This window comes from Meriones unguiculatus, chromosome 14 (assembly GCF_030254825.1).
Source record: "Meriones unguiculatus strain TT.TT164.6M chromosome 14, Bangor_MerUng_6.1, whole genome shotgun sequence".
NCBI classification, from domain to species: Eukaryota; Metazoa; Chordata; class Mammalia; order Rodentia; family Muridae; genus Meriones; species Meriones unguiculatus.
In genome coordinates this window covers 90176151-90190341 of record NC_083361.1, presented here as the reverse complement: position 1 = coordinate 90190341, position 14191 = coordinate 90176151, and the positions used below count along the sequence as shown (strand labels likewise).

At 39.8% G+C, this 14191-nt stretch overlaps 1 protein-coding gene and 1 pseudogene across 1 annotated transcript; both read left to right on the top strand.

The window, feature by feature from the left end:
* The first annotated feature begins 358 nt into the window (after positions 1-358).
* LOC110542046 (olfactory receptor 6B9-like) lies at positions 359-1114 on the top strand (annotated as a pseudogene).
* Positions 1115-12900: 11786 nt separating this feature from the next.
* On the top strand, positions 12901-13936 carry LOC110542048 (olfactory receptor 6B9-like). The gene has a single exon (XM_021628703.2). It carries the CDS (start codon positions 12971-12973, stop codon positions 13904-13906), a length of 936 nt encoding a protein of 311 aa, XP_021484378.2. The 5' UTR covers positions 12901-12970; the 3' UTR covers positions 13907-13936.
* Positions 13937-14191: the final 255 nt, after the last annotated feature.

Genomic DNA, 14191 nt, shown 5'->3' with positions numbered 1-14191 from the left:
CCATGCTAGCTAAAATATGATATAAAAGGGGTCACAGATATATTATACTTTTGAAACTTTCAGAGCCAATGCTATTGTCTCTGTTTTCTTTTAGAGAAATTAAAAAAAGACATTGGATCTATGTTCATTGAAAAAACTGTGAAAGATAGCTACTGACTTTCAAGTCACTGGCAATCAGGATAGTGAGAGCTGGATGAAAATGAATTTTGATAGAAGGAGATAGTTTATTTAAAAAATCTTTGAAGAAATATGTAGCTTACATTTTAAGACATAACACTAGCAGAAAGTCAGAATTACTAACTCACTTTGCTCTTTTTTAACTGATGTTGCACACAGCATTGTTTGCAGTGATTCAGCCATGTTGAACACAAGCTCCAATCAGCGAGTTCACTCTGGTAGGCTTTCCCACAGATCCTTGGCTTCAGATGTCCTACAGAGATGGTGCGTCTCCTCCACAGGCTGCATGACACATCTCTCTTTCTTTATCTCGCTTGCATGCACAGAGCATGTGTTCCTCGCAGCCATGACCTATGGCATCTGTGTGGCTATATCCAGGCAGAATGACCACCAGGTTATTGTGTGCTGCTGGTGGCTTTCCGTTATGTGGCTCACTTCATGATCACCATGATCAAAGTCTACCTCATTTCACATGTCACCTTCTATGGCTCCAATGTTATGAGCCACCTTCTCTGTGATATCTGACCATTCCTCACACTGGCATGCAAAGATATTCACTGCTAAATTACTAGACTTTCTTTGGTTATTGTAATTCTTGTCTTCTCTTTAACCACCATTGTCTTCTGTACGTATATGGTGTCTAACAGTCAGGGCATATACTCCACCAAGGAAAGACCTCTTCCTCCTGTGCCTCCTGCTTCACTGTGGTCATAATTTATTACACAGCCATGATTTTCACGTAAAACTGACTCAGAGCTTTTAATTCCAACTAACTTATCTCAGCTGTGTATGCAGTCTTCACATGCTGAATCCCTTCATTTGCTGCATAAGAAACCAGGAAGTCAAGGTTGCTATCAAGAAGACCCTAGCAGGCAGTCAGTGTGTCCAACTCAGGTCATCACCCTGCCTTGAGAAGGGCACAGAACCCCATCCGTAATATAGCCCAACAGTGCTGGTGGGCATGTTTGTTATTAGCAGTTCTTCATGCACGTCATTTCCTAAAGAAATCACAGGAGGAAAGTAAACAAAATAAAAACCTAAACTCAAAAGGGAAGCCAGACACTATGTAATGCTATAACTATAAACTATTATTCTTTGGTATAGACATGTCCATAACTTACAAATGATATGTTTAAGTACATTGAATGCTTCTTACAGATTAATTACATATAATTATATGTTTAGCATTTATTTAATATATGTGAAGTGCTAAAGTAAAACTAATGCTCTCAATAATATCTATTGGTTCTACAAACCTTGAAAAAAAATCCCAGGTGCCTTAGTTTCCCTTTCAGGTTCATAAGTACAGACTTGATGATAATGCTTGTAACTTTATGTTGTTCACATATTGAACCTGTAAGAATGAATCTTGTATTGATATTAATACTATTTTTCAAATCTCAAACTTGTGATCCAATATTTTTTATTATATGCTGCCATTTTATATTGAAGAGAGTCAGGAATGAAATTTCAAATATATCTGGATAAAGAGTGTCTAAAATTGTAACTCATCTTTAGTTAAGAAAAATCTTTTTTTTTTCCTAGCACAAACAACCAAAGTGTGTTTCAATCAGGAAAATGGACAGTGTGCTGCCATCTAAAGACTGTGTCTAAATCTATTTAAAACCATTCTATGTACTTTTGCCAGGACATGCCTTTCATTGTAGAGTTGTTGACTTCTGTATGTGGCCTACTGAAGGCATTACCAACATCACTCCTCTACTGTAGTCCCATTTAATCTTTCTTTCCCTTAGATAGACATTATCATCTACACGCTCCATATTTCACCATGTTCCTTTCATTTTGCTCTCCCATCAGTTCTTCTTTTTAATGTGTGCTTTATTATTATTATTAATTACACTTTATTCATTTTGTATCCCCCCATAAGCCCCTCCCTCCTCCCCTCCAGATACCACCCTTCCTCCCCTTTCTGCATGCATGCCCCTCCCCAAGTCCACTGATAGGGGAGATCTTCCTCTTCTTCTTTCTGATCTTAGACAATCAGTTCTCATCAGAAGTGGCTGCATTGTCATCTTCTGTGGCCTGGTAAGGCTATTCCCCCCTCAGGGGGAGGTGATCAAAGAGCAGGCCAATCAGTTCATGTCAGAGGCAGTCCCTCTTCCCATTACTATGTAACCCACTTGGACACTGAACTGCCATGGGCTACATCTGTGCAGGGGTTCTAGGTTATCTCAATGAATAGTCCTTGGTTGGAGTATGAGTCTCTGCAAAGTTCCCTGTGTTCAAATTTTCTTGTTCTGTTGCTCTCCTTGTGGAGTTCCTGTCCTCTCCAGCTCTTGCTATTTCCCACTTTTTATATAAAATTCCATTCACTCTGCCCGACAGTTGGCCATCAGGCTCAGCATCTGCTTTGATAGTCTGCAGGGCAGAGGCTTTCAGAGGCCCTCTGTGGCAGGTTCCTAGGTTGTTTCTTCAGTTGAGGGGCATCTGGGCTGTTTCCAGCTTCTGGCTATTACAAATAAAGCTGCTACAAACATGGTTGAGCAAATGTCCTTTTTGTGAACTTGAGCCTCTTTTGGATATATGCTTAGGAGTGGTATGGCTAGATCTTGAGGAAGTGCTATTCCTAGTTGTCTGAGAAAGCGCCAGATTGATTTCCAGAGTGGTTGTACAAGTTTACATTCCCACCAGCAGTGGAGAAAGGTTCCCCGTTCTCCACAACTTCTCCAGCATGTGTTGTCACTTGAGTTTTTGATCTTGGCCATCCTGATGGGTGTAAGGTGAAATCTCAGGGTTGTTTTGATTTGCATTTCCATAATGGTTAATGAGGTTGAGGATTTCTTTAAGTGCTTTTCTGCCATTCGGTATTCCTCTATAGAGAATTCTCTGTTTAGCTCTGTTCCCCACTTTTTAAGTGGATTACTTGGTTTGCTGCTTTTCAGCTTCTTTAGTTCTTTATATATACTGGATATGAGTCCTTTGTCAGATAAAGGGTTGGTGAAGATTCTTTCCCAATCTGTAGGCAGTTGCTTTGTTTTGATGACGGTGTCCTTTGCTTTGCAGAAGCTTTTCAGTTTCATAAGGTCCCATTTATTGATTGTTGCTCTTAGAGCCTGTGCTGTTGGTGTTCTGTCAGGAAGTTTTCTCCTGTACCAATGAGTTTTAGGGTATTTCCCACTTTTTTTTTTCTAGCCAATTTAATGTGTCTGGTTTTATGTTGAGTTCTTTGATCCACTTGGACTTTAGTTTTGTGCAGGGTGATAAGTATGGATCTATTTTCATTTTTCTACATGTAGACATCCAGTTGGACCAGCACCATTTGTTGAAGATGCTATCTTTTTTCCATTGTATGGTTTTGGCATCTTTGTCAAAAATTAGGTGTCCATAAGTGTGTGGGTCATTAAAATACTGTAGGGTTGAAAAACATCAACAAATTATGACTGAAACCTAAAAAAAATGGTTAATATTAAATACCAGTTTCAGTTTCTTGTCTTTTTAATTTTAGGTTTGCTTATATTATGTATGTAGGTCTTTTGCCTGCCTGTGTCTATGTGTAACTGTGTATATCTGACAACTGTCAAGTTCAGAGGAGGACACCAGTTCCTCTGTAACTGAAGTTATGGATGGTTATGATCACCATCTGAGCATTCAGTGCTGAATATAGGTCCTCTTCGAAAGCAAGAGATGAACTGTCTACCCCACCCCACATCCTTGTTTGTTTGTTTATTGACAAGTGTTGATGCCACTGAAACATGGTTTTAATGGGAACTGAAACTGAGTGAGGGATGTATTAGAACTTTCTTTACTGCTTTTGAAACTTTTCTATAAACCTAAAATAATTCAACATTAAAATGTGTTTTTTAAGAAGAAATGTACTGAGTATATTGTTCTAGGTTGGCAATCACCATCTTTTTGTACTTGGGATGCATTGCTCTGGGCTCTTCTGGCTTTTGTAGTTTCCATGGATTAATCAGCTGTTGTCTTGATGAGGTTTTCTGTGTGGCTTGTCTCTTGCAGCTCCCAACACACCTTCTTTGTTCTTTGTATTTAGTGTTTTAACTATGATAGGGCATGAGCGATTTTCTTGTGTGCTGTTTGTGTTCTATGTGATTCTTGCACTGTGATATTTTTTAATAGTGATTTATATTAAACAATTTAATAGAATTCGGGCTGATTCTTATGGCTGACAAAAGCATGTTGTCCATCTCTTCTTGATTTATGGTAAAGTGTGCAGGAAAAAACATTAGTCTTTTGTGAAAAACTCTTAGATTTTTTAACATGTATTAAATTTCACTAAATACATGATTTTCTTTATCTAGAAGTCTAAATTCTATCCATTGTGCCACAAATTCAAGTACTACATACATTTAAAACTAGCTGATTAATAAAAGAGACTTAAACTAAATATACACTCACCATGTACATTTTTTAAAATTTTTTATTAATTACACTTTATTCATTTTGTATCCCCCCTTAAGCCCCTCCCTTCTCCCCTCCTGATCCCACCCTTAAATTCCTTTTAAAATATATTTTACAATTTAATATTTATTTATTTTTCTTTTAAAAACAATAGCAACATGTTCACAGAGTAGGAAAAGACATTCACAAAGAATTTCAGTTTATTTATATCCCAAGGGTGCTCTCACCATCCTCTCCTCCCAGTCACACCCTTCCTTTCCTTCCTCCTTCTCGTCTCCCTTTCCTCCCAGAAAAGGGGAGCCCCTCCCTCCGCATCAACCCTTCCCAGTTCATCAAGTCACATCAGGACCAGCATATCCTCATCCCCTGAGGCCAGGCAAGGCAGCCCTGCCAGGGACAAGTGATCCAAAATCAGGCAATAGAGTCCATGTTGGAAACAGCTCCCCTCTCCACTTGCCAGATGCCCCACATGAAGACCAAGTAGCCCATCGACAACATCTGTGCAGGGGGCCTAGGTCCAGACCTTGCCTGCTCCTTAGCTGATGTCTCAGTGTCCGTAATCCTCCGTGGGACTGGGTTAGCTGTCTCTGTTGGTCTTCTTGTGAGGTTCCTGTCTCCTCCGGGTCCTTCCATCTTTTCCCTAACACTTCCACAGGACGCCCGGAGCTCCACCCCATGCTTGGCTGCAAGTCCCAGTGTCTGTGTTGATCCTCTGCTCGGAGCCTCCCCGATGACAGTCAAGTTAGACTCTTGTCTGCAAGCATAGTGTTGTGGGTGGGTCTCAGGTTGAGCCAATGATTGGTTGGATATTCCATCAATCTTTGTTCCCTCTTTATTCCTTCACTTCTTGTAGGCAGGGTAATTTTTGAATCAAAGGTTTTGTTGGTGGGTTGTTTTCCTTCCTTCTACTAGTCCTGAGCTAAGTAACTAGCATGCCCAAGGGAGGTGGCTGGAATGTCACCCAGAAAGGAAATAGAATAGACAGCAGAAGTGGGTGAGGAGAGATGAAAAGGGGAGGGAATCAAGGGTGGGGATCAGATGTGGAGGGAACAGGGGTAGGAGGTGAGAGAGCTGGGAACAAAAAGGGAAACTGAGGAGGGACATCTCTTTGTTAAACCGGGAGGCCTGAGAGGATACTGGTGTGACTCTAGCTGAGACTCCTAACACGGGGGACATGAAGACTGAAGTGACCACATTTTCAGTTCTTACACATTTTATCCACTCTTTAAACCTCACCTCGATACTGGCATACAGAAGTGGACAGGCCCATCCATCAGAAAACAAGGGTCTGTGGAGATGAACCTCTCATCTTTTTTAAGAATCATTCTTCAGGACAAAACTTACCTTTTGAGTTTTATGTTCCATAGTCTCAGTTAGTGGAGTCCTGAGGTGGCAGTCCCTCTTGAATTACTATCAATTTACCATGTATCCTTAACAAAGGATATGAATGGAGGAGGAAGAAGGACAGGCTAGGCCCATTCTCCACCAAATTCTTATTGATCTAACGTAGACTCTTAGTGATTTGGTCAAAGCACCTCTATGTTCCTCATTTCTCCAGGTACCTTCCACTGTTTCTATCAGGTGTCTTTACTAGAGTGTATCTGCTAGGCCTTCACTCTTACAAAATTTCTAGTGCTAGATTTTAGATTTGGGACTGCTTGAGGCACAAATCATAGCAGAGATTGACAGCCCACCAGGCTGTGGCAGCCTGACAGACAGAAGGAGGTGACACTTCCTCTTTAGAACACAGAATGTATATTACAAAGATCCACTCAGTGACCGAGAGGTCAGGGCAAAGAACGTGGCCTCTAGTCACTTCTGAGGCCTAAAGACTCTGTAATCTCTTGTATATTATGATCATTCCATCATCTTTCCTGTGCTACTGTTTAAACTAAAATCATTCTCAACTCTTTGAAGATCATGGCCAACTCCCAGCACAGAAAATAGTTAACATCTGTGTAGATACAACAACAACAACAAAAACCTTTTAGAGCTGTTTTCTTGTTGTTTTGATTTTTCTTCTGGAGTATTCTTATAGTTGACTCTGCTTCTTCCAGTTTCCTTGAGGTATAGATGACTAGTAAAAACTATTTATTGAAGGTGTATACCATTATTTAGCATATGCATATATTGTGAAATGTGCCTTTTTTATTTCTCACAGAAATTATTTATAAATTCACTAAATTATTATAAAAGCAGTCATTGTGATATAAATTAAACTTCAGAAATAATTCATCTTATGAAACAGAGATTGAGAGAATGGTGGCCCAACCTGAGACACACCCAATGGGAAAGAATCAATCCCTGACATTATTAATGAAACTCTGCTATGTTTGCCAACAGGAGCATAACTGTCTTCTGAGAGGCTTCATCCAGCAGCTGGGGGAAACAGATGCAGAGACCCACAGCCAAACATAAGCTGAGCTTGGGAAGTTTTGCGGAAGAGTGAGATGAAGGACTGAGGGGACTGGAAGGGTTAAAGACACCACAAAAAGATAAGTTAATTCTACAGAGTTAACTAACCTGGGCCTATAAGGGCTCACAGAGACTGAACCACCAACCAAAGAGCACGCATGAGCTGGACCTAGACCCCTACACATATGTATCAGGTGTGCAGCTTGGTCATCATGTGGGTTCCCTAACAATGAGATTAGTGGTTCTCTGTTGACTGCCTTTGGATTCCTCTCCCCTAGCTGGGCTGCCTTGTCTATCCTCAGTGGGAGGGGAAGCATTTTTTCCTGCTGTGATTTGAGGTGCCAGTGTGGGTTGGTACCTTTTGGGGACCTCTCCTTTTACGAAAAAAAAATGAGAAGGGAAAATGGAGGGGGGAGGGAGTTTAAGGATGGGACTAGAAGGAAAGGAGGAAGGGGGGTGGGATCAGTTTGTATAGTCATTAAAAGAGAAACTAAAAAGAAATTATTCATCTTAGAACTGAAAAAATTCACCCTTGGATTAATATTTTCCCTTTCTTTCTGATACCCCCAAGACTGGTAATCACCTTCTATTTTCTGTTAGTGGGTGCAAATTTTAATGTTTCCACATGTAGATGAGATCAGACTATTTATATGAGTGGTTTTAGTATATCTCACTAAATATCTATGTTGTAGTAACAGAATATCCTTGTTTTTGAAGAGTAAATAATGCTGAATCCAGACATACAATCCAGTGGTTAGGAGCACTTGCTGCTCTACAGAGGACCAAGGTTCTCAGCACCCACATGACTGTCTATAAGCTTCTGAAATTCTAGTTTCAGGGATCCAGTGTCCTCTTCTCACCTCCATGGTCACTGGGTATGCACATGGTACACATATATACACATACATTGAGGAAAAATACTCCTATACACAACAATAAGATAAATAAATCTTAAAAAGCAAGGAAATAATGTTCTATTGCAAAGATACACTACAACTCCTTTATTAATTTGTTCATGTTTGATTACCTTCAGTGATACATTTTTCTTTTGTTCTTTTTTCTCATTTATTAATTTAGTTATTCACTTTACATCCCAATCACAATCTCCTTTCTCCTCTCCTCCCGATTCCACCTTCCCCAGCTCCTCAGGAAAGGTACCAATCTATTCCTGCATATCTACACATCGACTCTAATCAGGACTAAGGTCATCCTCTTTCACTGAGACCAGTCAAGGTAGCCCAGCTAATTCAGTGAGATTCAAAAGCAGGTGACAGAGTCAGAGACAGCCCGTGCTTCAGTTACTAGGGGACACACATGAAGACTAAGCTGCCCATCAACTACGTATGTGTAGGGAGCCTGAGTCCAGTCCGTGTTTGCTCTTTGGACGGTGCTTCAGTCTCTGTGAGCCCCCATAGGCTTAGGTTAGTTGGCTCCATTGGTCTTCTTGTGGCATTCTTGGTCCCTCCAGGTCAAGCTATCCTTCCCTCTTCTGTATGACTCCTCAAGCTCCACCTAATATTTGGCTGTCACTCATAGTTTCTTCAAAACATTTTTTAGGTTTTACTTTATTAATGTCTGTTCTAGTCATTTTTATTTATTTTTCTCTTAATGATTTAAATTTAGGTTATTGTATTCTATCTAGTTTCTTAATATGCAAGTGTAAGTTTTTGTGTTTTTAATCCACACCATATTCACCAATATAAATACACATGATTGTATTTTAAACAGAATTTGATAAGAAGACAGAGGTTCAGCTTCTCAGGTTCTTTGCAGAGCACACCAAGTTTACCTACAGCCAGGACAGAGTAATCTACCTTGGTCCTTGGGGAGAGAACACAAGAGAAAAAGTATAAACAAGTGCTGAAGATATTGCCCTGCCTCTCTTCTTGTCGTCTTGAAGTTGCCATAACTGCAGACCAAGGACCTGCCTGGTTCTCTCAGGACTAGAAATCCACAAACCAGCTCTCCTCACACTCACTGTAGATATCTGAAGAAATTTTCCATTCTCGGAATAAAGAAAGGTAGACAATGGTTAGTGTTATCAAAAGAGGTTTACATATCCAAAAGAAGTTTCCCAGGAATATGAGGAGATACCCAGCAGTTACAGGTTGTATTCTTCAACAACAACAACAAAAGTGTATTTGGGGAGATATGAAAGGAGTAATGAAGAGTCAACACTTCTTTACTTAAAGTTGGGATGATTGTGTTAAATGTGCGCCTTAGCTCTCAGAGGTTCTCTCTCTCCCTCTAGATATATAGGTATTTATATATATATGTATATTATATAATATTATATATTATTATCATTCTAGAAGTCAGTGAGTATCGCTGTCCCTTAGAACAAGTACATTCTGGACTGTAAAAGAGTCAGAAGTAGGATGAAAGGGCATTCTCCCATAAGGCACTACAAGAATTCAGATCTTACTGTCTTTGCTTCTAAACAAGTGTCACAGATGACATGATTCTGTATTCCTTTAGGCCTTATACTAAATCATAAAATATGAGGAAAGAATTGGATGTGCTAATAATAAAATAATAATAAAAACAATTCATTAAAAAGTAAATTAGGAAAAAGACGTGAACAACATTTTCCATGGTTGCTATAATTTTATTTTCTAGCAAATTATGATATTTTAGTCTCTGGACTTTAATAGGAAAGGTGAGCAAAAGAAAGAGAAGGAATAACTGTAGATTTCTATGAGTACACATAAGTGAAAACATGCACAGGTTTACAATTGAGTATCTAAATGTAACTCAATGATAGTAACTACAAACAGGAGAAGTCGATGATTCAATGTTAAGTGCCTCCTCCTCACTGGTTTAGTAGTTCTCACATCTCAGGTGAAGCTGATATAGCTTTTATGACTCTTCACTTTATAGGAGAGGAAACTGGAGGGCATCCTTGCCCAGTCATGCCGAACATTGCTAATAGGAATTGCAAAGAAGACCAAAGCCTTTTCCTGACCAGACACTCCATGCTTCTAGATTGCATGTAGAGGTGAGTAGGAGGTAAAGTGTGTGGCTTGTGACTGAAGTGTTATACAAGGGAGTAGTTTACACCACGCCTTCCCTGAACTCTCTTCACCTTAATGCAGGGTCACCTGCTGACCTGGAGCTCGTCTCTTCTCATCGTCTCGCTAGCCAGCTTGCTCCAGCTACTTCTTTTCTCTGATTCTAATATACTAGCATTGCAGACAGGTCACCATTCACACCTGCCATTTACATGGTGTTGGGGAAATCTGAGCTCAGGTCTTCAAGCTTGATAGCAAGTGCTATATCCACTGAAACATTGTCACAGCCTTTTGACACAGTTTCTGTAGATGTCTCCTAAGTGAACATTTCCAGTAATTACTTTCATGTAAAAATTTCCATAGACTCCTTGAAGACATTGTGGTGGGTCAAAGGACTATAGCTAAAATATCACTAAAAAAAAAAAAAGGTTTGGAGGATTTTCTGATTGAATGCTAATCTCCATTATTTTATTTCAGGAATCAATAAATGTTTGTTCAGTGATTCCCTAGTTAAACAGAAATAGAATCATCTTGGAGAGGTAAACGAGTCTATCTTCTCTAACAAAGGATCTAGAAATGGCATTGACTTTTTGACTACTATTTGCAGACGACAGCATTAGGGTAGACGTGGTTTTATTTATTTATTTTTTATGAACAAATATTTTTTATTCTGATTTCTTAAAACATTTCTCTGAAACAGAGAACACTCATAAATAAGTTCATCAAAATAAGGCCTGTTTTGTTTATTTTCAAATGTCCTTGGAAGACAAAGCTTTCTGTATTATACGGCTGCAGTGTCAGACTGTGTGGGTCAGCCACACTAAACATTATTGAAACATGAGTCTGACAGAACGTTCTGAAGTCAATAGCATTACATTCCAATTATAATAAATTTTCTGTCTTACATGAAATGGACTGCAATGTAATAGAAAACACATATGTGACCTTGTTGTTTATATTGCTATTAATTTTTAAAATTATTATTATTGTTATTTATTACAATTTATTCACTTTGTATCGTTGCTGTAACCCCCTCCATCATCTCCTCCCATCTCCAGCCATCCTATCTCTTCCCCCTTCTATGTCCCTCCTCTAGTCCACTGATGGGGAGGTCCTTCTCCTCTACTATCTGACCCTAGTCTATCAGGTCTCATCAGAACTTCCTGGATCTTTTATCTCTGTGGCCTGGTTAGGCCACTTTGCCAGGGGGAGGTAATCAAAGACCTGGCCACAATGTCCGTGTCAGAGACAGATGCTGCTCTCCACATGGAGACTGAACTGCCCATGGGCTACATGTGAGCAAGGTGTCAAGGTCATCTCCATACATGGTCCTTGTTTGATTCATCAGCCTCTGCAGCACCTCTGAGCCCAGAAGTTTTTGGCTCTGCTGGTCTCCTTGTAGAGCTCTTGTCACCTACAGATCTTTCTATTTCTCTCCTCTTCCATAAGATTCCCTGCACTCTGCCCAAAATTTGGCTAAGAGTTTCAGCATCTGCTTCAATACCCTAATAGGTAGAGTCTTTCAGAGACCCCCTGTGGAAGGCTCTTGTCCTGTTTCCTGTCTTCTCCTACTTCAAATGTCTATCCTGTTTGCCCTTCTGAATGAAGATTAAGCCTCTTAAGCCTAGGGTTAAGATTAACCCTAGGGTTCTCCTTGTTGTTTGCTTCTTTAGGACTATAGACTTTAGTATTTTTTCAGTATGTTTATTGTATATTATATGACTAATATCTGCTTATAAATGGGTATATACCATATGTGTCTTTCTGCTTCTGGAGCTAGACCACTCTTGGGCATGTATCCAAAAGATGCTCAACCATGCAAGGACACTTGCTCAACTGTGTTCATAGCAGCTTTATTAATAATAGCCAGAATCTGGAAACAAGTAGTTGCCCCTCAACTGAAGAATAAATACCAGAATTGTGGTACATTTACACAATGCAATACTACCCTGAAATTAAAAACTAGGAAATCATGAAATTTGCAGGCTAATGGAGGGAACTAGAAAAGATCCTATTGCTATTAATTTTAGAGTGAAAAATACATGCAGAGAAAGCTTAGACTTTTATTGATTATTTTACTTTTTGAGAATTTCATATATGAGAACTTTATGAACATAATTTTTACTCCCACCCACAAAACCTAATGAGTTCAGTTAGTGTTGAATGTATGTGCATGTGTTTAGGGCTGACCACTTGGGATCATCCTATCAGGATGATAAAGTAGATGCATGGATAGAGTAGTTTCCCTCTCTCAGCATCCGTTGATGCCTGAAGGCCTTCATGTAGAGGTGGGGCCTTTTGAAATTTTCCTCATTAATATTGGCATGTCAACTGATCTTGTTTAGGGAACTATATGTGTTGAAATTTCACAGCTATAAGTTTCCTATAACTTCTAGAAGACACTAGCAACTGATGGCTTCATCATCTGCCCCTTAAAGTCCTTCTTCCCTCTTCTGTGATGTTTGTTGGGATTTAGGTGTAGAGGTCGCATTACAGATGTATGACCTGGGGTTGGATACTGCACAATAGCTTACTGCCTATACTTTGAACAATTGTGGGATTGTAGTAGGTTCTGTAATCTCTGTAACAGTCTCTGCCTGCTGAGAAAGAAACTTCTTTGATGAGAGGTGAAAGCTATACTTGCTGAGGTAGGCTGGTGTAGAAGCTACATGACCCCAGCCAGACCTGAGATTATGGTACACTCAGGGGCAGGCAAGATTCTGGCGACCCCACCAGGGTGGGCTGGTGTGATGGGCAGAAGAAAAAGAAAACTTGTGATTCTGGAAAGCTTTTTTTAAAATTATTTTTATGAAATTTGTTTCATCTCATTGCTATAATTTATTAATATAAATTATATTGTGAATTTTATTCATAATAAGAGTGAATTACTAACATTTTTTTGGTCTTGATGCCCTAGACATTGCCCTTATTTGTGGTGTTACCACAGAAGACATCAACATCTCCCAGTGCCTTTGGTCGTGCTGGACATGAACATCACTCTGGTCAGTGAGTTCATCCTGGTGGGCTTCCCTACAGCCCCTTGGCTACAGCTCCTCTTATTCTTTCTTTTCCTTGTGGTCTATATGCTGATTATAGCAGAGAATCTTGTGATTATATTCACTGTTTGGGCCACTGGCTCCCTCCACAAGCCCATGTACTATTTCCTAAGTAGCATGTCCTTTCTAGAGATCTGGTATGTCTCTGTCACTGTCCCCAAGATGCTAGATGGATTCCTCCTGCAAAGAAGGCACATCTCTTTTACTGGCTGCATGACCCAGCTCTACTTCTTTATCTCACTTGCATGCACTGAATGTGTGCTCCTGGCTGCTATGGCCTATGACCGCTATATAGCCATCTGCCACCCTCTTCGATATCCAGTCATCATGACCACAGTCTACTGCATGCAATTAATGGCCCTTTCCTATTTTAGTGGTTTCATGGTCTCTGTTGTCAAAGTCTATTTTATTTCACATGTTGCTTTCTGTGGCTCCAATGTCATGAACCACTTTTTTTGTGATATCTCACCAATCCTCAAACTGGCTTGCAAAGATATGTCCACTGCTGAGCTCGTAGACTTTGCTTTGGCTATTGTCATCCTCGTCTTTCCTCTTATCACCACTGTCCTCTCTTATATCTACATAGTGTCCACCATTCTGCATATACCCTCCACCCAGGGAAGAAAGAAGGCCTTCTCTACCTGTGCTTCCCATCTCACTGTGGTCATAATCTATTACACTGCCATGATTTTCATGTACGTTCGACCCAGAGCTATTGCATCTTTTAATTCTAACAAACTCATCTCAGCTGTGTATGCCGTCCTCACACCCATGTTGAATCCCTTCATCTACTGCCTAAGGAACCAGGAAGTCAAGAATGCTATCAAGAAGACCCTGGGAGGTGGCCAGTGCTTCCTGCTCAGCTGATACCCTTGTCTTGAGAAAAAGACATTGCCCATGCAATTTATGAGAACTATTGCGATCCTTTTATTAATAGTTTCACTTCACAAACTTGGATTTGTAAAGAAATCGTAGCACATGTAACAAACAAACACATAGAGGCTGAAAGGACCTAATCTTTATCACTTCAAGCATAAGCAGTTATTAACAACTGTGGTTAGTTATAGCACCTTGAAATGATGGAATATTTAATAGATGTATAACATTTAGAAGCTATTACTAGCATTTTACTAAAAATAAACTATTTGATTC

Bases quoted from the DNA above. Each gene is read 5' to 3' on its own strand.
- LOC110542048 (XM_021628703.2), top strand. From the start codon at position 12,971: ATGAACATCACTCTGGTCAGTGAGTTCATCCTGGTGGGCTTCCCTACA.